Source organism: Haemaphysalis longicornis, unplaced genomic scaffold (assembly GCF_048455015.1).
Source record: "Haemaphysalis longicornis isolate Haplotype H1 unplaced genomic scaffold, Haemaphysalis longicornis Haplotype H1 scaffold_4, whole genome shotgun sequence".
Taxonomy (NCBI): Eukaryota; Metazoa; Arthropoda; class Arachnida; order Ixodida; family Ixodidae; genus Haemaphysalis; species Haemaphysalis longicornis.
In genome coordinates this window covers 101,542,568-101,567,015 of record NW_027526361.1, presented here as the reverse complement: position 1 = coordinate 101,567,015, position 24,448 = coordinate 101,542,568, and the positions used below count along the sequence as shown (strand labels likewise).

Here is a 24,448-nt window from a genome sequence, read left to right as displayed (position 1 = left end):
GTTCTTGTCGATTTTGTCGTCTCTGGTAGAATCGGTAGTCTCCGTCAGCGTTGGTGAGGTAAAGGTTGTTGACGTTGGTGCACCGGCTGAGAGCAACGCACACGCCCTCCTCTTCGCAGCTTTGTCTTGTTCTCCTTCTTCTTCTTCAGCGGTTCCCCTACGGGAAGATGACGACGGTGGTTGAACGCGAAGCTAGCTCGTGATGGATTCTTTGGCTGGCCAATCCCTAGGGGCATCCTGCCACAATCATCATCAGAGGCACTGCGGACGGGGCGAGAGCAACGCACAGGCCCTCCTCTTCGCAGCTGTCTTCTTCTCCTTCTTCTTCTGCAGCGGTTCCCTTACGGGAAGATGTCGACGGTGGTTGAACGCTAAGCTATCTAGTGATGGATTCTTTGGTTGGCCAATCCCTAGGGGCATCCTGCCACAATCATCATAAGAGGCGCTGCGGACGGGGCACGGACGCGGGACATCCCCCCGAGCAAGAGATGCTTCGCATCTAAAAAAGCAAAATGGTGGTGCCCACGTCTAGAAAGAAAAATGGTATATAGGTTTACTCACTGGCGAGGCACGCATGCGGGCAACCATGTGAGTGCGCCGTCACTGGTTAAGTCGGGCTCCGCGGGATGACGGTACTTGTCCGTCCTAAGCCATGAAGTGTGTTGGACGTTCCAAACTCTACCCCACCAAACGCAAAGTAATGCCTCGACTCCAATGTGAGTTCTATTAATTACCTATATGTTGACACGACCGTTGAGAATCGGGTTGAAATCGAGCAGACGACGCACGCCGTTTTTGTTTTTCTGCGGAGTGCCGGCCCAGTGCAACAAGCCGCGCATTGTCCGTAGCGCTTTGGGCATGTCCGTAGCCGTTTGCAGTGTTGCCTAGAGAAGAATTGACAGCTAAACTTTCAGTCAATACCATCTATGTAGAACAAGTGCTAGCGCTCTTCACTCTTCCGTCACGCTGCATTCAGTGGTGGATGCATTGTGCAGGCGTGGCGACCACACCCCCAGCACGTGGCGTTGACTGAGCAGTGTTGCTGTAGACCACTGATTGTGATCGTCCTAGAAACATTTCGCATAAAATGAAGCACATGGACATCTTTCGCGTGAATTACCGTAACGAGTGGCTGCAATCGCCATTGTAAACCTCTTCGAGCTACTGGGAAGATCCGCTTTGTTGACCATTGCGTAGCCTGGTCTGGACGGCCCTCTGCCTACACCGTTCTGTTGGCTGGTGCGTTTGGTCCAGAAGTTGCCTTACACTGACCTTTCTTTACCTGGAATCCATTTGGAGCCCGCTGCATTACCCTACAGTTTTCCGCTGCGAACTCGTTCGAGCCTATGTTGACCGTTGCGAACCCTGTAGCATCGCTACAAGCCACCGGTACGCTGTCAAGTGGGCACGCAATTTTATAGGCGCACTTTTCTGCAGGTACGTCGCTTCGGCATAAAGTAAAAAGACACGAAGACGCCTGTGACTCCCGCAAATAAAAATTATCACAAGAACGTTTATTATGCACGGGGACGCCACATTATGGACGTCGAGGTGACTGATTCCTTCGGCTCCCGCTTTGAACATCGTGCCGGTTCAGCGCCTCGAACCGCTAGAAAACCAGGCCTCCAGATTGCAGCCCGAACTTCCGCACGTCGCTGTCAGAGTTTCTGGAACAGAAACGGGTTAAAGAGCTCTCTGTCATTAATAGACTATTATTATAACATTCTAAATCACTTTCGCCATCAGCATGCCTGAACCGAACGAGGTGCATAACAAATGTTTATGTGATGTCAGCTCTTGCATGCATACACGAAGGAGAGTGATCCCTCATGGTAACATTGACAAACCCCCCAGAAGAGAGGGAGCGATAGAGAGAGAGAGAAGCGCTTGTGGTTGTCCTCTGCTTTGTTGAAGTTCTCCGCGCTGCGTACAGAACTAGACCAACGTCAAGTTTTATTGTGATAGTGTCTTACCCCGATCGCCCCGCCTCCTTTAACTTCATTGCCTTTCAAGTACCCCCTCCGCACCCTTTCGCGTTACTCCCTTCTACGTCCCATTCGCAACTGTCTTCCATTCCTATTTCCACATTCTCTATACCCCACTTTCCTCCCGGCCCTTCCTTCTGCTACGCTCCTCTTTAATCACCAATCCCTTATCGCCAATCCCAAGCAACTTATTAGCGAGCACCATGATCAGTGACATTTAAGGCTGATTCGAGTGAGAGACAGGCACACAGAACCAATTTTAGATGCGACGCTGAGAGCACCTCTTGTCGGCGGCCCTGTCCTTCCTGCGTGCGTCCGTCGTCGTCGTCGGCGTCCGCACTCTCCTCCGCTCACCCCCTCTCCTCTCCGATAGCGAACGCTCTCTCGCGAGGGGCACTGGATTGGATTCAATTGAATTGGCTTGGCTTGGCTTGGCTTGGATTGGATTAAAGTGGATTGTGTTGGATTGTGTTGCGTCATAGCCGCGGCAGACGCACTGGCGCCGGCGCGTGCCCAGGTGAGGGCGAACACTCTTTCTCAACATCTGCGGGTGTGCGGCCCAGCGCGCTCTCACTCCGCCGGTGGGCGGCGCTGCGCGCGGTGCTGCGCATGTGCAGTACTCTCCCTCTCCGCGGTCTCCTCTCCTTCGGGCGCGCCGCGCATATAACCGGTGTGCCGCTCTCCGGTGGCCTTTCGGTCGACGGTTGCTCTCCGCTTGCGCTTGAACCCCCCTCAGCGTCGCATCACACCAGGGTTCCCGCGAGGGGAGGTGGGCGTAATTTTTTATTTTAAAGTAGCCCGTGAAAGTCTACCATTTTTATATTAGTGAATGTTGAAGAGATGGCACCGAAATAAATCACAATATCATTAGTGAGCTCCTACAACTGCGATCCTGCATCACGCGTACCTAATACTGAGCCCACGAGAACGGCTGGAGAGGGGCCCCAACAGCCGCACGCATCATGCACGAATACTTACGAAGAGGTTTGCGGGCTTGCGAAGACTTTCCACGATATTTCGGGTCGGCCTTCGCGGGTTGTTACTTGGAGTGTGTAGGGCGAAGCAATGGAAGAATAAAACGTTCAGCGCTATGAAGGTCAAGAAGTACACAGTCGCCAAGAACGGGTGAGCCTGCGAATGCATAAACGGCTAATTATACTCCGTGCTTTTTTAGCAACTTTTATTATGAAACAAAAGCTCCAGTTGCGGAAGTGGAGGCACGTGTACTTAAAATGCGCCATGTCTATTTGCCAAAGTTGATGGTGTCGTTCATTCTGAAATCACGAAAGGTGAGCAAGGAGTTTTTTTGAAGGGGGGGGGGGGGTGTTAACGTTATTGGACTTACGCACCGCCAAGTCTAATTGCGCTTTCTTTATTCCGACTATTTGTGACTGTCCCAAGCATTTTTAGGGACGCCGTTGTACCTCTGCGAGGACCTTTCGATTCCGTAGCCATGGTCATCTGCCGGCGTTGTGTTATCATGACAGTAGTGCGCCCGTCCGCCTATTAGACAGATTTGGTTGGGCGTATGCTGCGGAGGAGCGTACGCCTTGGAGATGCGGGTCGCGACTGCGCATGAGGAGTAGGCTATACGCATCCGCCCCGACGATGCATTTCTACACACGCAACGGCTTTCGGGACGCTCCGGCCGCTCTCGCAAGATCTCGGCGCGGCGAGAAGGGAGCTTTCAAAATGGCAGCTGCTCCGGCGATAACGGCAGCAGGAGGCGGGAGTGCCGGTGCCCCGACTGAAAACGCGTGTGTTTCGCATTAGGGGACAACGTTTCATTTCTAACAGGCGTACAAACTAAGTTCAACCCGGATTACTTCCGAAGCGGGTGGCGGTATTCGTGCGCGAGTCGCGGAGGTGGAATGCGCACAGTGTTTGTGCGGCTCGGCAGCCTCCATTTCAGGCCTTTTCAGACTTTTCACCTGCACCGTTATCGCCCCTTCAGGTGTACGCTGGGAGCATTGCGCTACGTGCGTGAAGTGCGAACGGCTTAGTTGGAGAAGTGAGTAATACGGATTCTTCGTATAATTCGTTGAGCTGCGGCATCCGAATGCAGGTGAATCGCTAAACCGCCGTGTCAGGCTGTTTGTTTAGTTGCGTGTCGCACGCCATGCTCAGCATTTGTCGCGGGGTCCTGGCTTATTTCGGCGCTAAATAAAATGAGTATGCCGAGCAGTGATGGTTGTTAGGAAAAATTGGTGTTGAGTGATTGACCAAAACAATCACGAAGGGTATACGACGTCTCCGCCTGAAACTTAGTAGAGGTGAGAGGGCCTTTTATCACAGTTTTCAGATTCCAACAATCAGAGTCAGGCTAACGCGTTAAATTTGAAAAAACAAAATCTCGCTGACGTTCTACTGTAGGTACTTCGCATTCGGTATAACAGATGGCATCACAAACGTTGGTATACGCAACTAACACAACGCTGCACTACAACTTTGCTAGGGCCTGTCGCGACGAGCGTACGCTCCACTTTACGGGCCGTAACACACTAACGCCCAGAACGCCCAACCAAGTCTTCTATTAAGCGGCCTGCTCCGCTAATCCGCCGCCTCACTGAACTTTCGCTGGGCTACCACATGACACGCCACTGTTGTAGGCCGCATGCATCTTTATCCTGACTATGCCATATGACCGAAAATGTGTACGATAGTTACGCTGGTAGGCGTTGCGTAAGAATCGCATGACCCTGTATAACGACGTATATTTGGGAGTGGCAGAGTATGTAAATAAATAAATAATCGCATGACAATCGCGACGATGGATTTGCGCGCGGAAACGCCCCCATAAACTCTTTGAACAGCAAATAATCATTCCATCGCTGAGAAAATTTGCTCACAGTGATATACTCCTTCAGGGACTGGAAGCGGAAAAGGGTCTCGTGCAACCTGGTCAGCGGACCCTTCTCGTCAATCCCCCGACACTTGTGGAAGACGTCGCAATAGCCGCGCAGGTCGTCGCATATGGCTCCCGGCCGCATTTTCAGCCCGCACTGTGCACGCATCTCGGGGATCTCGCACGCCGGTCGGCACTTCCCTGCGACCAGTTTGCGAAGAACACACACAGGTGAACACGCGTTCAGGCACATGCACACATTTCTTTTATACCTCAAGAAGTCGTAGTAGAGTAATTCAGAGAGTGTAATGGGAGAAGGATGATTTGCAAAATGGAAGGTTGGGAGGTGTTAAGTGTGGCTTGCCATGGAAACTTTCGGGCGAACCTTATGCGCCCGTTACGCGACACCGCGGCGAGAGCAAAAGCCCATGAAACTGACCACGGAAAACGCTTCAACCAATGCACTTTCCCTCAAGGCACTCGCGCTACCTCTCAACAAATGAAAAAGTGGTGATTTATTGGATACTTTCTGTGGGCATTAAGGAATACTATCATAAAGCGCCATCGTTACTCTCACTGCTCTCGCGCAGCACAAAACTGCCGAGAGACTCTGCCTAAAACGGGTTCGAGAGTGAGCCACGACTCGCGCCGCGCGTGTGCGTCGTCAGCCACTTCACAGGGAAGCGATACCTTTCATAGTAGAGAGGTTTATTACGCGGACAACCACGATACAAACACTACGCTGCACTACGCACCTAGCCCCTGGGGCATGGGCACGCTGACGGGTGTATGCCCCAGGGGCTGGGTGCGTAGTGCAGTGTAGTGTTTGTATCGTGGCTGTCCGTGGGAAGCAGTTAACGCCCGCCGGCGTTAGCCGGCAGCGACACTCGCTGAAATACGATAAGGGAGCTGTCTGCGGTCGCTATACATTTCACGCCACTGGACTCGACCGGGCGGCATCGGCGCTCATCCGATGACCTTAAAAGGCGAAAGCGGTCACAGCGCGGACGCAGGAAACCTTGCCGTTTGAACGGGGAATGCCCGGAGACTCACCGGACATCCTAGATAAACGTAACGACGCAGTAAAGGCAAGCGCAAATCGACACGGTGGGTAGCGTGACCCACGGTAGTGGGAAACAGCAGCATTGCAAGAAAGTGTCAAAAGTGGCCGAAAGGCATTTACGTACCGTGCGTTGCGCGTTCGAGGGCGGTCTCCCCAGGAGCCTCTCGCGCGCGTCCTGAGTCCCCCGTAGGGAGAGGAGGGAGGCGCGTGAGGATCACTCTCGCCCCACTATGGAGGAGGGTGTCGCCAGTGCCTCCTCGCCCCGATTTGGGGGGGAGGGGATTTTGCGTTCCCACATTCCTTCCCCACTGAAGATTACGCCCCGCTTTGCGAATGCAGACGCTGGCTAAAGCCACCGCCAAGAAACGCTTGGCTGTGCGATAGGAGAGGAGCCTCATATAATTTCGTTTTATCGTACCACTTCAAAAGCTAACAAGAAGTTAACAGACGATTAACTCTGTTTCTATCACTTCCTCTGTTCCGTCACTGCGGACACTGTGTAGCATAAAAGATTAACATTCTTCCACATTTGTCGCCTGTTGCTGGTAAAAAGAAAGTGCTTCGGGTGGTTACCGTAGGCTTCCATTAAAAAAAAGGGTGTAGTTTGTCTTCAATCTCCATTCAAGATCCCTTACTCGTCGTCCATTCCTGTACGCTCTCTGAGCGTGGTCTTGAATGATCACAGGATGATCATCACCAGTCTGCCCTTTCTACGCGGAGATGTATTTACATTTTCTGCGGCGCTAACACTTGCCGCTGCGCATGGATCATGCACTCTGCCATCAACCTCTATGTTTTCGCTGGAAAGTCGGAGTATAAGGGATATTTCGCATTTCATCCTCCTCCGCACCCTGTCTTACAATCGCAGAACGTGCAGCTCTGCTTTTTGTTTTAACTTTTACAGACAGAGAGCAAGTGAGGAGGCTAGCAGACCTGTCCAGGTGCCGGCCCAGCTGTCTTCGCAAAAGAAAGTGTTCGCTCTCTTGCGCTTGTGGAAGGAAAATTTAATTTCTCGCACCTCGTCATCTGTTGTAAACCGTTGCAAACCAGAGTGACCTGGGTTCGACCCTGCATAACTTGGAAACCGGCAAGAGCCTTTTATTTTCCATGTTGGTGCTCAGTGAAGCAGATGCCATAATACCATCGGCGGACACACAAAAACGGGCACGCACTTTCCCCCAACTGTCCCCTCTGTGATACCCTGGACACTCACGCCATGTGGGCCTGTACTCCAAACTCATTCGCCCCATCTGAAGCATCGCGAAGTGGGAGGACGCGCTGGGCATCTCGCATCCGGAGGTTCAACTACTTTTGGTTGACCGAGCCGCCACCGTTGCGTCCCTAAGCCGACTTGCTTTGCAGATAAAGTCATCCCCCCCCCCCCTTTCTCTCTCTCCGCACCTTCCCGAAAGCAAATACCCCCTGGAACAAACTATCCACAGATGATGCAAAACCGCGAGTGGTGGCCATCCCCGCAAAAATTTAAAATATCAGTGTTTGCGAACCTTATAGGACGTATAGGAGAGATAACAGATCAACTACTCATCATGGCAGCGGGATTCAGTGGTTGTACTCATTAGGTACAAAGGGGGAGAGGAAAAGAATAGGGTGACGCTTGCGCCGGCCGGCAAAAAATGAATGTAATTTACGTATTTCCCCTTCACAAGCTGATGGTGATGCTGAAGGATAGCAACGATGACAGCAGCAAGGTAAAAACTGAACATTTCGAAAAACACATCTACAGTTAAACGGAGAATAGTCACAGCTGGCAAGGCATAGCGGGTCGGGCTACGCCAACCAAGGCGCGAAAGGGAAACAGGGGACACAAAAAGGGGACACCCTGCCTTGTCCTTGAAATCTCGGCCTACCGTGACCAGGCGGTGCATCAGGTATGGGCCCATTTTGAAGGGGGCTTGCAGAAAAACACAAGTTCGTTTTATTTAAAAAATTTCGCGTTTTATAGTGCCCCTCACGCTTGCCCGGAAGCAAGCGATGCTTTATTCACTGATAAATTAATAAATTTAAGTTGAAATTTTTATTCTCCTGTCAAATCATGTGTTTTCGCCACGTTTGCACTGACATCGCAAGAGTCGCTCCCCAGCCGATCACGGAGTTTCGTTTACCGCTAGTCAACATAGATTGCGGCCACCATACCGTGCAGTGCCGTTTTCTGCCATTTCGGACCGTATTCGTACCTGGCTTGTTTTCGTTAAGGTAGAAAATAAACGTTTCGTAAAACATGCTGTTCGCTCGACAGGTATGTTCTTGTAAGGCACTGTAGCTTACGCCAATCGGCAAGTGTCGTCTGCGACAACCCCAAAGCGCCACAGGGATGTGCAACTAAAACAAGTATAGTGCGCGCAGTACCAACAGCAGTATGCATCGGTACTTCTGTGTTGACGTGTACTTTCGTAATTTCCACTATTTACCCCACCATTCTTACTGCTCTAAAAAGAATGTGGCCTTAACTTAAGCGCAAATAGCTCGTACGGCAAGCTTGTAAGCACTGTCTAATTTGCGTTTGCTTTTGACGGCCTCAGCCAATCGCAGAGCTGTCGCATATGACATCATAGGTTCTGTTGCGGGAAATGAGCTAGTGGGTCGCATGGCCATTCCCTTTTTTCCTAATTACATAGCTTGTTTGAGCGAAGTTTACGTTAAAAGTGGTGTCGGTAAGAATCTAATGAGGCAATCTTTGGAATGAATTAAACGTGTGTTCTGTCTGCATGGCCCCTTTAAGGAACTAGCGGTGCGTGGCCAGTTTTCCGGAGCATGCAGGGCAACCCACCACCACTGTGGCACGCCACCAGGCACTTGGCGTCGACCGAGTACTTCGATCCCGACAGGGTGCATCCCTCCAGACTGTAGTTGAGGCACACCGAGCCCTTGCACGAGCCCTTGAGGCACACTTCAGTGCCCCCGCTGCAGGGGCTGTAATCCGCCTTGTTCTTCGCGGCAGGGCAATCAGTGCTTAGCCCGCTGCAGTCATGGTCAAGGAACGTGCAAGGCTGGCACTGGCGTCAGAACTAAAGGCACTCTGGGGCTGTTCGCAATATTGCGCAATAGTGCGAAACATTGCGCAATGTTGCGCAATAGTACGCAATATTGCGCAATAGCACGCAATATTGCGCAGTAATAAACCTCAGGCATATATCCTGACGTTTAAAACCGCGTTTTCTTTAAGAGCGGGACACTTTAGGGGCCCGGCTTGTCATAGTAGCTCGTCAGGGGGTCACGGTGTCTAGCCGCCGCATTCACGCGGCGCCATGCACCCAAACAGAGGTTTCGAAAATTTAACCACTTCCCCTAATCGGGATCGAACCTGAATCGCTCGCGTTATGCAGCCGATGGCGACCGCATGCGACACAGAGACACACGTTACTCATATGCAAAGTGTTGGGGTGATCTTTCCGTTGCGCGGTTGGCACACAGGTTGCCGTTGCTAGGCCACAAATAAGTTCACAATGATATTAAATAAGGAGAACACCATGAATTAGCGCATCAATTACCCCAAATTAACAGCAGCTCGATCCAGCGTCTCTTTATAGGCCTGTTCAGGGGCTGCGGTGCCTTCCCTTGACTACTTTCGGTATCGACGCCAGGCTGGTACTGAAATTACTCAAGAGAGGGCGCCACAGCCCATCTTGCGAATAACTGCTCCGCACTCCTACCCCTTTAACATTGAGCAGAACTGCTTTGGCTTTTGAAAAATCTCTCCCCTTGCATTACCGCCGCCAGATTATGTGACGCTTCTCGTCATAGGATTCTGTGTTTTCAATCAAGACGGATAAATACAAATATTCGCACGACGAATTCTCCTTTGCGGCTCCCGTATCATCCGAGTGAAGGTCAGTGTCTGAGGGTTATTTTTGCGAAATATATCGCTTCTGAACTCAATTGTATCCAACGCACTTCACCAATAAGTCATCACTGATGTCTTCTGAAGGCTGTTGCTAGACAATGAGTGAGTGAACAGGTACTAACAATGAAAATTATTGGTGTATACATAACGCGTAGTATAGTGATAACAATCCTAGGATATTTTAAAGACGATTGTCTTTCTTGGGATACTTAAACGCAGAAATTTTAGTCTGTCTGTCTGTCTGTCTGTCTGTCTGTCCGTCTGTCTGTCTGTGACTCGATTCAGCCACCCGGCCAAAGTAAAACGTGCACTGCGCAATAGTCTTATATACTCACAGCCAAATTTGAGCGTCTAAGCCCGGTTTATATGTTCATACTTGTCAACTTTGTTTAACATGAACAAGACATTACGCAAATATAAAACCGAAAATTCATACACAAGGGATATTTACAGTGTTCCTTTATTAAAAAATTTATGGATGCTTGGTTTTTACTGTAGGAATTTCAGCGAGCGGCCGCTATAAGAGGGATTTTGGAGTTTATTCCTTATGACATGCGGGAATATCAGAATCGCAATGACGTGTGCGAAACCGGACACGCTAACGAGTACTTGATCCAAGCCAAGGAAAAGTAATGTGCATTTCAGGAATATCTTAGCGTACGAAATAGGTGTTGTTGCCAGAAGAGTAGAGGGGTGCTTCGCATAGAAATGCGGTTCACAATACCGTAAACAATGTAAAAGCTTTTGTGTAATTAAAACGAAACTCCTAGATTTGAGAGCCTGTGTACAGCCAATTTCCTGCCGTGTCCCCGCACACTTTGCAGAAGTTTCGTACTTTGAGCTCGGTTTATCTGAGCAGATTCAGTCTGGACTACAGAGGCTACTGATCAAACTATGGTGTCGTACTCGTCAGGGACTTTGAGTTTTACATGGCGTTGTCACGGGTGCTGGAATTACTGGGAACAAGACGTGAATTATAGTATGTGAAAGATTGTGATGAACATTCGAAATTTGTGTTAGAATTGCATGCACCATCCGGCAGCCGTTCGCACGTTTGCTTCTCGGAAAAAAAAACAAACCAAAGGAATCTCTTTCAAAAAAGCAATCGCACCAACAAATTTGCTATACCTTAACTTAGGATGCCATCTCCTAGAACCACAAGGCAAAAGCTTAATGGTCGCTTCAAACTGTTCTGTTTTCTTTCTTTCACTGCCGCCAGAGCACGCTGTTTGAAATCCCGTGTTGTAGACACAATTCAAAGTTTTAGGAGCTGCAGCCATATGACCCAGCTGACACCTCAGCTTCGTGTTTCGCGTCAGTGTATTATTTGTTGTCGGTTACGTCGGCAATATGGTAGGACAGCATAGAAAAAGGATACGTGCATCGAGATTCTTCCTGGCACTCTGTTTCCTGACGGCAGACAACGGTTGAGTGGGACAAGACGCACCCTCCCGTGCAACAAGGGCCCGACGACGGACTGCAAACAAAGGCAGACGTAAATAAGACCCACGGGGTATACATTCTTGAAACGGGTAAGCAGAATGCAATGACAGCACGAAGTTTACGGCTATTATTACTTTATTGTTGTTGTTGTTGTTGTTGTTGTTGTTGTTGTTCTTCTTCTTCTTCTTCTTCTTCTTCTTCTTCTTCTTCTTCTTCTTCTTCTTCTTCTTCTTCTTCCTATTGTTCGTGTTATTATTATTATTATTATTATTATTATTATTATTATTATCATCCTGATTCTGACTTATCCATAGTCCCTTCCATCCCTTCCTTGAACTGCAGACGTATGCGTGCAGACCTTACATTTCTTCACAAAATTGTTCATGGTGACCTTTCTTGCGCAGACCTGCTTAACTGTTTAGAGTTTAGTGTACCACAAAGGCCCACCAGGTCGCATCGCCCGTTCTTGACCGCTGCGCGCAACTCCAATCATTCTCCTGTGCGCAGAATACAGAATTGTTACAACCGCTTCTTTGAACGCCTTGACATCTTTCAGAAATCCTTTACAGTTTACCGTACAACGCTGTTGAATACAGTATGTTAAACACCTCTGATATGTCTGTCGTTCTTTTTTTCTGGAATTTGATTTCTCTGCGGTTGTGTCTATCCAGCTGATAGTTGCCTATTTTTGAAACTGTTTACTGTCATTTGTTCGTTTTTTCATTTGTCTCTACACTCTTGCCGTTGTTTTTGTTGTATTACTGTCAAACTTTGTTGCTCTGCCTGTCGTGTGGCCTTTACGACGGGCAGAGCAACATAGGCATCTTCTTTTTTTATTTTTTTACCTGTACCCAGGCTCCGCCTGTGCTTTATTTCTGTCATTTTCACTACTTCAATTTGTGTGTGTCTTGTCGCTTGTTTGTTTCTTGCTATATGTTTCTTGTATTTTGTTTTCATGTAACTACCCGTGCGCCAGCACTCAGGCCTCTGGCTGTTCCTGGGCACGTAAATAAACACGATTGATTGATTGATTATATGTTATTTAGAAGTGGTGTCCTAAGGTTCAGTGAGCCCTGCGAAGGTGGTAGAGGAAGGGAGGGCGTGTGCATTGTCTTGTGTATCCCCGTGGTACTTGTAAAAGTTCTCAGGGACATGACAGCCTCTTTTGGGAGCTCTCATCCCAGAGTATTACAGCTAACTTTCTGCAAGTGTTGTCAATGGTGGGGGACGCTGTCAAGGAATGAAAAGAACGTCGAATGTAAAGGAGGTGAAGGCGCTAGTGTGGGATTCTTGCCATCAAAAAGAGAAACGATGAGCACCCGAATAGGGAGCAGGGATGCTCGGGTTCTTGCAACGCCCTACTTTTGAATTTCTCCCCCTTGCAACCTCTTCCACCAGCTGTGCTGAGTACGCCCAGGATCATGTTGACTAAGGGCGGTTCGGACACCGTCTACACCGGACTCTGCCTATTCCGGCGGTCATTCGAGGAGACGGAATAGCACACGTGTCTTTAGATTAACAGGATGAAAAGTTCGGTGAGTTGGTGTTGATTCATCTTGGAAACAGGCGCTAGTAGCGCGTCGTCCTGTGTATTTCTTTTCTTGGTCGACGTCTTTCCGCGCCTGTTTTCAAGCTGTCTTCGATGTTAAATGACCGTAATATAAGTCTAAGCAAATGTGCAAAACCCGACCTCTGCGTTAACGCGCTACTTACCTGCACAGTTTGCCGGCCTTGAGTTTGCATCCCGGGGCGTTGACACTGTTGCGTCGTGCGTAGCAGCACTTGTCCGAGCATTCCGACTCCGTGTAACCGCAGTCGCACTCTTCGCCGCCTTCCACCAGGTGGTTGCCGCAGATCGGCCCGTGGTACGCTGTGCATGTTTGCGGAACCAACAGGAGGATATCAGGAGAAAACAGGAGAAAAAGTGGGTCTCAAAACATTTGTGGGCACCTCTGTCGTATCTATACTCTGAAATAAAAAGTTGGCTTGAAAACATTTCTGGCCACCTCTGCCGTAGCTATCTCAAGCGCAATTGAAACACGATAGAATTTTGGAAGTCTCGATTCTCGTCGTGGTCGCCCACTAGTTTCCATGCCGATGCAACCCGTTCCCCGCATACTAGAGTTCCTGTATAAAGCTCCTGTATATAGCTCCTGTATATAGTTCCTGTACATAGCTCTTGTATATAGCTCCTGTAGCTAGAGTTCCTGTATATAGCTCGTTCCTGTTATACAGGAAAACATGAAACGATTGTGGCCCCTTAGGATCGGCTGTCTTGACGCGAACTTGACACCACTTTAAAACCAATACACATAGCAGCGACGACGATCATCCCGGTGAGACACTTACAGTGTCAGTGGGAATGAGGGAGAAATATGGCGTGTATGTTCACTAGCTGTGCTTAGTAATGTGTTAGTGCAAGTCACCCTACCTTTTCCAGTTTTATAAATGACCCATTATTATAAAATAACCGACGGCGCAAACTGGATGGAATGGAAAATAGGGCGAATATAAGTCCGGAACCAAAGCCGGGGGACTACGGAATGCAAGTCTAACACGCTTCCCATGTTCCGCGGGCATCTTTGGCTCTAACTCAAGGTGGGCCTAGTAAATGCACTGTGGCCGTTGAATTCAAAATCTGTTTAAGTTAAAGGCATGTACAGAGACCCACAGGAGTGATCTGAGCATACGCACGCGCCTTATATCAGTAAAGCATCGCCATGGAAAGCCACAACGCTATCGCATTAAAATCACGTAATAAGACTCACGTGTACCTCTAGGACCGTGTTATCCCCTTATTTGCCAACCCCCTTGAAAGCATGTAACCAGTCCGAAGACCATTCGAAACTTCGTACTGTGAAGCTATGAGTCTATTATTATGGTAGCTTCATAAAATCAGCATGACACCCGCGATGTAGCGGTATAGTATCGCCACGGAATGCCACAATGATTTTGCCTTCAAAATACGTAAAACAACTTATCTGCACCTCGAAATCCATGTTTCGTTTCTGTTGGCGTAGAATGTAGATCAAGACACTTGCCTGTCACCGCGAGCACATAGGTTCGGTTCCCGTTTTTGGCACGGTTCTGCTTTTTCAATTGAAGGCACGCGGAATTTCAGGGCCACCCGCTGCTTACAGCGCCAGGTTTTTCGCCTGATGGGGAACATGATGCTTTCTCATTAAAAGCGGAGTGAAAAATAAAACGACGTAAAGCAAAAATGCTCACAACGGCAACAACCAGCAGACACAATTGCTTCAGTGAAGGCCAGCAGGAGTAATTTTCCCGTGCTGATTCCAAAAGTGGCCAAACATTTTTACGCTAATAGAGTATAAGTATAAGGCTAGCTCTCTGAGTATTAGTACCACAGTGGATAATGACAACGCAATGGGAAAAGGATCATGATGGTGGTAATGACAGGACACAATCGCACCACTGGACAGGTTTCTGCTGTGAATGCGGTCTATACTGCAATGAACTCTGAAGCGCCCACCTCAGCGTAAGATGTAACACGGGGTCGCCCATGGAAGTGCGCCTCAGAAGAAAAAAGTGAAGAAGTTCGACTCAAAAAAAGCTGTCGGTAAACTGCGGAGTAGTGATTCATCCAAATGGACAGTGACGCCCTCTCTTGACTATCGTCAATACCAGCCTGGTGTTTATAGCGAAAGTAGTCAAGGGAGGGTGCTGCGGCCCTTGAAAAGTAGTATAAAGAAATATTCGACTGAGCTTTCAATAACTTGGGGTAATTATTGCGCTAATTCCCGATTTCTTTGTAAATTTATATTATTGTGTACTTATTTGCGGTCTAGCAACGATAGCCTCCATGGCAAGGGCGCACCGCAAACATGATCCCCCATACTTTGCATATGAGAAATGTGTACCTGAGTGGCTCAACTGGACTGACACCGGCTTTATAACGCGAGGGACCCAAGTTCGATCCCGACCAGAGGAAGCGATATCTTTTCGAAGCCTCTATTTGAGTGCGTGACGACGACGCGTGAATGCGGTGACCAAATACCATGTCCTTTGACGAGCTACGACAGTAGGCCGGGCGCCTGAAGTGCTCCGCACTTAAACGATGGAAATGAACGCAAAATGCCGCACGGGGATCAAGGACGGAGGCACTCGCTGCAGCTGAAACCACCACCAGCTGACAGCACCTCAACCATTACGACGCAAAGATGACAGCATTCCCACGCGTGAGCAGTCTTAACTGTCGTAAGAATGGCACGCTCAAATTTTTCTTCTAAGCAAGACAACACCGCATTGGCCGTCGTCACTTGTATAAAACTGGCTATTGTACGAGTCGCAATTCAAGATTCCTCAGACAAGTTGCGTTTTTCTTCTCCATAAAGAATATTACCTTGTGAAGTGTCGTAGCGCTACTTCTACCGGCAGAAGCGCCTTCTACCACTTGCGCGATTAAAGCTTCCCCAACCCTTCCGCGGTGCGCTCACCAACGAACGCTCTAAAGGCAGGCCGTTCTGAATAAATTGCACATTTAAAGGCATGCACGGCAAAAAGAAATGTGGCCCACTCATGGCCCACTCGCCAAATGCGACGTCTGCCGGCTACTGAAACGAAGAGCGAGAGGAGAAAACGCTCATTACAGCAAGTAGTTCATAAATGTGACTATCACTTTTCGGCAATCATACATTTCATGAATATGATGGCAGTCTTCTAATGTCTCAGAAATCAATTGCCGTGGTGGCGGGATTCACAAACGTAGCCTTTAGGCTCCCAAGGAATTGCGAACATGGACATTCCCTTTGTAACCAACTGCATTCCATACCTTCCAGCTGTGGGTGCAACGAACATACTTTATACTCTGCTTAACTGCCACTGAAAACTTTTGGCTTCTGTTGCAGCTCTTACGAGGCACAAAAAGAGCAAACGAAATAAAGCGCGGCGTAATGACTGCGCTCACCTTCGAGGCAGTTTTCTCGGTTGTTCGTGCCCTCCAGCATCGGTACGATGACGTTGGTCATGTTGCGGATGCTGCACGCGGAAAAGCGGTAGTTGTTGGGCATCTGGCCGTAGATCGCCTTCGGGTACATGATGTAGTTGCCACCGCTCGCGGAACCTGGGGCACAGGCGCCGCCTATAGGCTCGTCGTGCTGCACATGGAACAAGCGTGATGTGCTGTCAACCCTTGCAGACGCCATGTACACAACTGTGTACATTTCAATCCTGCGTGTTTTTACAAAAATAAATACCAAATCTGAAAGTTTTCGCTAGTTTAGCATAATTTTGCATCCTTGTAATCCTGAAGATTTCCGGGCCATCTGGCGGCTAGTAAGATTACTACGACCGTAAAGAAACAAAATGGCGACGCACGCGACGGCTTCAGCGGCTGAGCCTTTACAACTTTCTCCTCGTTTTCTCAAGAGACTTGCGATCCTAGAAAATATAGAAACAATGGATATCACACAAACAAATACGTATGCAGAAATATTCAGCACTACTTGACGCTCCTGACCTCTGGGACGCTATGTACACAATTCCTTACATGACTGTAAAAAAAAACTAAGATTGTGTTGGTGTCAGTAACCTGCCAATTTATCTTATTTGGTGAGATACACAGCATAGAAACAACAAGAAATTTTTTTGTAGGGGGAAATACCGAGCGGCATCTGAAAGGGTTAACTGGGTTTCCCCTCCATTGTCTCTCACTACCATGCGTACGAACACACACACGCACACACACAAACACGCACGCAGGCACAACGACAGACAGAAAGGAAAACCGTAAGGTTGAATGCCAGAAAAAGCATACGGGAACAGTTGTTATTTTAATATTGTGATATGAAAACTTAACTTTTTTTACGTGAGGAAAGACAGCGGAGAAAAACAAGCACCAGGAGTGGGGACTACCCGCTCTGGACGCGTGTTTTCCTTCACTTCTCCTTTTTTTTCTCTCTCCCCTCAAGCCGTTCCGCTACGTATGTGGTCTACCTGTAGGCCGTCAACCCCACTGCATGTTTCGCCCAATCCCACTTCTTTCGTTGGCACCCTATAGCTTCCTCGCTCAAAAAGCTGCCCGCTTAGGAACATAGTAAAGCTACACCCAAAAAGTAGTGTTCCGCCCACAGCAACAACATCACTGTAAACCTTCTAAATAACTTTGCGGAACTATGCATCGTTCTTGTGTGATCTGTTGTCCAAGGATACTGCCTTTACATTTCAATGGGATAGTTTACTCTGGAACCTGTTTGACCAACGTTCCAAACTTGAAACGATGCGCAACGCATGCTTTTGTCCTCAATGTAAGCTGTGCGAACATTCACTGGACTACGCTGAATAACACCAGAGTAACCACTTCTGAAAGAACTGAGGTAAACCCGAAAACTGCACCTTATATTGAACTTAAATGTTTTCCACGCGGGCTTGTTCTTTAGTCCACCCCGCTGTTTCCTTACCCCTGAGTGTTACTCCCATTGTTCTTTTTTCCCAAGCTCCTGAGCTGACCAAAGTTTTTTTACGGGGTGTTTAGTAAGACCCCATATTTGTACATAAAAAGCATTTAACAAATGTAGAGATTGGTTTGATACGCCTTTTAAAGCCAAAAGGCGGATATCTGTACGCGTCATTGAATGCGTGAATGGCCGAAAACCGAAAAATTGTTGATAAGTACCCAGAATCGTCCAAAAGAACGGCTGTGGCTTAGCTCAACTAACCGTAGATCATCTTCATCATCATCAGCCTGTCTATGCCCACTGCAGGGCAAAGGCCTCTCCCATAGTTCTCCAATTATCCCGGTCCTGAGCTACCTGCGACCAATTTATCCCTGCAAACTTCTAGATCTCCTCTGCCCACCTAACTTTCTGCACGCTTGCCTTATCTAGAGATCCACTCTGTTAGCCTTAATGACCAAGGGTTATCTTGCATTTGTATTACATGCCCTGCCCACGCCCAAACGTCTTCTTAATTTCTTCTACTATATCCTTAACGCACGTTTCTTGCTCTTCTCCACCACTCTGTTCTCACCTTGTCCCTTAACGTTACACCTATCATCTTCCGTTCCACTGCTCACTGAGTATACCTTAATTTAAGTCGAACCCTTTTAGTGAGCTTCCAAGTTTCTGCCCCGTGGTGAGTGAGGCAGCTGTTATACAGCTGATGCAGCTGTTATACACTTTCCTCTTCAGGGACAATGGTAGGCTGACATTCATTATCTAAGAATGCCTGCAGAATGCACTGCATCCCATTCTTATCATTCTAATTATCTCTGCCTCATGGTTGGGATCCGGGGTTCCTACTTGGCCTAAGTAGATATATTCGCTTATCACTTCCACTGCCTCGCCAACTATCTCGAACCGTTGTGCTCTCCCGAGGCGATTGAGCAATACTTTAGTTTGCTGCATATTAGTTTTCAGGCCCACAATTCTGCTCTGCTTGTCGAGTGCGGTAATCATGCTTCGCAATTCGTAACCCTGGCAATGCAAAGCGAAAGCTTGCCTTAGTCGCTTTAAGAGCTGGTTTCACTTGGTTAACCAATGATTTGGCTATAATTATTATACTAATCGCCTAAATACTGACTTTTTCTATGGTCTCAGTCCCGCGTCCGACGTTTTCCTAGCCGAACGGCTCGCCAGGCGATATTCGCAAGGCGATCGGACGCCGCTAACCGCCGACAGTCCAATGCCACCTGCTACCGCACAACGCTCAGAGAAGACAGCCTGGCCTCGCTCTCATTGAGATCATCCTCCGCCCTCAAGGTGGACTGGACCTCCACACGACCCCGGCCGCCACGCTAGCGGACTACGTTTTGATGCAGGCCGGCGTAGAACTACCCAACGAGGACCAAGTGAGAATCCATCACAAATCAAACTTCATCATTGTCAGCACCCCCTCTGAGGAGAGAGCTCTCAAGTACCTTGGCATGACCCAACTTCAACTGCCCAACGGCACGTACACCCTGTGACCACATCCCCCCGCCATCCGATACCGCGGTTGGAGTAATATTTACCGTGCCAGAAAACGACACTCCAGAAGAAATTATGCGCAGCCTGACAGCCTGCAACCACGACCTCCACATACTAGACGCCAAGCGGCTGCGGAACTCCACACTAGTGCAAGTGCTATTCCAGGGACGCCATGTGCCATTCTGGGTCCGCTACAGGGCGGCCACCCTCCGCTGCTACCCGTTCAAGAGAAAATCAGAGGCGTGCTTCAACTGTTGGCAGCCGGGCCATCGAAAAGACGTCTGCCCCAATCAACCACCTACCCAAAGATGCGCCGCTTGCGGCCTAGCGCAAGCCCCGGAACAGCACTTGTGCAAACCGAACTGCATCTTGTGCGGAGAGGTCCACCCAACGGGAGCCGCGGGTTGCCCCCGCCGCTTCCAACCAAGGCGTCGACAACCACACACCAAGAGCGACACACCGAATGTACCAACCAACAGTCAACAGAGCAGCAACCGCCAAGGAAAACCACACCAGACGGAGGGGAACCGCAACCACAAGCCTACCAAACCCCCCGAGAAGACGACAAAGGGGAAGCAGCTGCCGCCACTGGGGCAACCGCGGACTTACATCCAAGTTCTCCAAGGAACGACCGGCACCGCAACAACGGCAACACCAGCAAAGGCGAGTACCCAAGGCCTTTTCGCTCCCAACTTCACCCCTCCTCCCATACATACTACATCTCCTACATCTCAGGACAGCAAACTGGATCTAATTCTAAAAGAGATGCAAAATATGCGAGCCGACATAGCGCTACTTAGAAGCGAGAACGCCCAACTTAGGGCAGAGAGCAGCAACCTTAAAGCGCAGATAGCGAAGCTAACAACCCACAATGCCGCGGAGACAGAACCCACCCCGCCACCGCTTAAGCACAAGAACACCAGAAAGCCGGCAACTAATCCCAAGTCCGACGACAACATGGGCAGTGTAGACATGCAAGAACTGAAACAAGAAATGCTTCAGTCACTCAACGCCACACTAAAAGAATCCATTACGGCCCTGCGAGCGGAACTATTTGGAAGCCTGTCGAGCGCGAAGGCACCGGCAAGCAACTTAACCGACCAGGCGAGCACGACCCCTGTACCAATATATATCGAGCAAGATGCCGACTTCTAGACACATCACCATATGGCAATGGAATTGCAGAGGCTACAGAGCCAAGAGAAGCCAACTGCAAGCCCACTTGTCCACGCTAGATAATCAACCCGACGTCATAGCCTTACAGGAGACATGATCCAACACCAAGTAGCTACACTGGTCAACAGAAACATATGCACATCCACTAGCGAAATAACTAACACAAATATACCGCACGTATTTATAACTCTATTGCCAGTCAAGAAGAGACAGGCCAGTCAAGAAGCCTCTCCACGTGCTCAACATTTACAGCCCACCAAAGCAGACGACCCACAACTTCAAACTGCTCTTGCTGGAAGCCTTGAAAATAGCCGGACGCCAACCCTTGATAATAGTAGGCGACTTCAACGCTCCACACGAGGCATGGGGATACCACAAGACAACAAGCAAGGGAAGGAAATTGGAAGAATCAATCCAGACTTTGGGTCTCACCCTACACAATACGCCAGGAACGCCGACCCGCATCGGAAATAGCCTACAAAGAGACACAACCCCTGACCTAACCCTAACACACAACGTAATAGCGGGAAAATGGGGGGTCTCTTCTCAAAACTTTGGGAGCGACCATTATGTAATAGAATTCGAAGCCAACTACAAGACGCGGCTGGCACAAGAGCCACCCAGGAAATCCCTCACCAACTGGGATCTGTTTAGACAGAAATGTACGCAAGTGAAACCGCCCAAGGAAATTACAGAAAGCAACATCAGAGAATGGATGCAAACCATTTTGAAGTGCAAAGAAGACAGCGATGCACCAACAGACCCCATAGTCCCGGCGCCGTATGTTGATTCTAAGCTACAGCACATGTGGGACGCATATCGCAGTATCGAAGCGAGATGGAAAAAACACCGGCACAGGAAAACACTAAGAATAAAACTACAGAACCTCAAAACAGCAATAGCCAAACACGCAGACTACCTGACGCGAATGCAGTGGCTCCAAGCGTGCGACGAAATGCGCGGCACACTATCGATGAAGCGCACGTGGGCGATCCTACGGAAATTAATCGACCCCAGCAACAACAAGACAGAATCTGCTAAGAAGATCACCAAGCTTATACAAGATTACGAGGGCACGGAGCTGCAAATGCATGGTGAGCTCATAAAGCTATACGCAACCCAAAGTGATAATACGCGCTCCCCACCTGCGCATTATATGGGCGCGAGCAACGAAATACTAGACGCCGAATTCACATTCGAAGAGGTGCACGCCGCCATCAGAACGCTCAGAAGAGCGACCCCACCTGGAGAAGACAAGATATCCAACAAGATATTACGACATCTTGAAGAGACAGCGACTGAGACCCTGACAGCCTACTTTAACAAGGTGTGGCGAGAAGGGGAAGTGCTCCCGATTGGAAGCAAGCAAACATATCACTCATTCCCAAGCCAGGCAAGCCAATCAAAATTGAAAACCTCCGACCAATATCGCTTACGTCGTGTGTGGGGAAACTCATGGAGTAAGTCGTGAACGCCCGCATAGTAGACTACCTCGAGACGAACGACATGCTACCACACAACCAAGTCGGCTTCAGACCAAGGCTCTCCACTCAGGACGCACTTATACAGATTCAACACGATTTACTGCACCACCCACCGAAAAAAGACAACGCGGCCATTTTAGCCATTGACCTCCACAAAGCCTTTGATAACGTATCACACGAGGCAATACTAACAGAAATCTCGACGCTCGGGCTTGGAGCAAGAACATTCGCCTATGTAAAATCCTTCCTCACAGGCCGGACAGCCAAGATGAAACTAGGAACGTCCCAAACACAAATCTTCAAGATTCCAAACAAGGGGACGCCCCAGGGAGCCGTAATCTCGCCTATACTCTTCAATCTCGCAATTCGACCGATGGCCAGCGCACTTTTCACCATCCCAAAACTAAGATCAACGATATACGCAGACGATATCACCCTCTGGGTCGACCGGGGCAGCGACGCCGACATCGAACAGACGCTAAGGAAAGGCGCCGAAGTAATCGCGGAACACGCAACCAAAGCTGGCCTCATGTACTCGACTACCAAATCCGAACTTATGATCCTTCATCCCCCCAGGACGAAACCGGCCACCCAACCGCCCATCAAAGTCCACATCGGAGGGCAAAGCATACCCATTGTCTCGACCTTAAAAATACTAGGACTGAGGATACAGGCCAATAGAGGGACAACCGAGACAGTACGCGTCCTAAGGTCACATACGCTACAAACAATTTCCATGCTAAAAAGAATCACCTCGAGGCAACATGGCCTCACAGAGGAAGAAAGGCTAAGGATCGTACAGGGCTTCGTAGTCAGCAGATTCAGTTATCACCTGCCTTATGTGAATCTAACCCAATCTACCAAAGACTCGCTCGACGCGCTACTTCGGAGAGCCCATCGCACGGCCCTGCACATTCCGCACTCCGCTCCAACAACCAGACTTGCAAAACTGGGCATCCACAACACCGTAGACGAGATAATCGATGCCCATCGCACGGCACAGATACACAGGCTGGCGCAGACCACGACGGGAAGGTACATACTGCAGCGGATCCAAATAGAACCGCCCAACACCGACTCCGCTGCGGCCAGGATACCAAGACACATACGAGCCCTAATCAAGGTCAAACCCATCCCAAGAAACATGCACCCGACCTTCCACGCGGGAAGAAGAGAGGCACGCGCGCATTACCACTCGCAGCACTATCCACCTGACAAACACACCGTGTATGTGGATGCGGCACGGTACCCCGACAGAGCAGCCTTCGCAATCGCAGGCATTGCCTCCGCCACAGAACCGCAACCAGCAATCAAAGCCTCCGTCTGTACGGCAAACCCCACCACTGCAGAAGAAACAGCCCTGGCTCTCGCCATAACCAAGACGCCAACACCGACCTTCGTGCTATCGGACTCACAGCAGGCGCTTCGCAACTATGAGAAGGGCAACATCTCAGCCTCGGCACTAAAAATTCTTCTAAAAAAACCTCCCGACCAGCCCGTGATGTTGCTGTGGACCCCGGCTCACACTGGCGTGGGAACCAACGAGGTGGCTAATCAGCAGGCCCGAGCATTAATACCCCGGGCGAGCACTCCTCTTGGTCTTACGCGTGGAGCAGTCGACGTCACTGGGTACGCCCTCACCACATACCGAGACATCACACAACACTACCGCCTCACCCGCAGAACACTACCCCCACCCAACGCCGAACTTACGATAGAGGAAGCACAGATGTGGCGCACTCTACAAACCCACTCCTTCCCCCATCGCACGCAATTACAGCACTCCCACCCACACCTCTTCCTCTCCGCAGAGTGTCCGAGATGCCGCAACCTCGACACGCTGTACCACTCCTTATGCGAGTGCCCCGCGGACCCCTACCCCCCCTTCCCCACCCCCACCCACTGGGAGCAGGCCTTGGGTAGCTCTTGCCTCGTGGATCAACGGACCCTGACTCAACGGGCACTACAGGTCGCTTCGGCCATTTGGGCTGAGGCCACCCCCCCAACCTGAACCCGGTGTCTCACCAATAAAGTGTTTTTCTCTCTCTCTCTCTCATTCATGGCCAATCTCGCATGCACGCGGCGAGTCAAGTGTTAACGCGGGCGCCAGATGCGGAGAGCGCATGCGCCAAGCCAGAAGCGGTGGCGACAGCGGCGAACGCAGCCCTCTGCGGAGCTCGGCCCGCCGAGTCAAGTGATACGCAGCTGCGGTCGAATTAAGGTCAAATCCACCACGACAGCGAAACCGATAGACGAAATTAGCAAAGCTTTGCTTTAAAAGTTGAAGTTGCGCGAGCCTATATGAGTGTACCGGGGACCGGAGGCCAAGAAAATGCGTATCGTGGCGAACTTACTGGTGATCCGAAGTTGTGGCCAATTTCGTGGCAGAAGGCGATCTCACTGACGGCCTGGGCAAGGTGGTGGTTGGAATTGATGAAGGTGATTATACCGGTGTTCAGGTTGACTTTCATAAATCCTCGTGTCGGATTCCCAGGGTCCTCGGGCATGTACCGATTTCGGTCGCACAAACCAGCAGCTTGGGCTGCATGGATTATATGGTAGGTTCATGAAACGGTCAAGTACAGTGAGCTTAGACGAAGGACACGTGTTACCGGACACGTATACGCCTCAAGCGCGGCCTGTGGGGCGCCACTGAAATCCCCCT

The 24,448-nt window shown here is 49.7% G+C and overlaps 1 protein-coding gene across 1 annotated transcript; it reads right to left on the bottom strand.

The window, feature by feature from the left end:
* Positions 1-1,538: 1,538 nt before the first annotated feature.
* On the bottom strand, positions 1,539-24,290 carry LOC144179885 (disintegrin and metalloproteinase domain-containing protein 10-like). Its single transcript, XM_077708309.1, has 8 exons — positions 24,138-24,290; positions 16,126-16,315; positions 12,912-13,068; positions 11,134-11,232; positions 8,682-8,872; positions 4,835-5,031; positions 2,964-3,116; positions 1,539-1,667 (listed from the first exon to the last, which is right to left on the bottom strand). The coding sequence occupies exons 1-8, from the start codon at positions 24,288-24,290 to the stop codon at positions 1,659-1,661; spliced, it is 1,149 nt and encodes a 382-aa protein (XP_077564435.1). The 3' UTR covers positions 1,539-1,658.
* Positions 24,291-24,448: the final 158 nt, after the last annotated feature.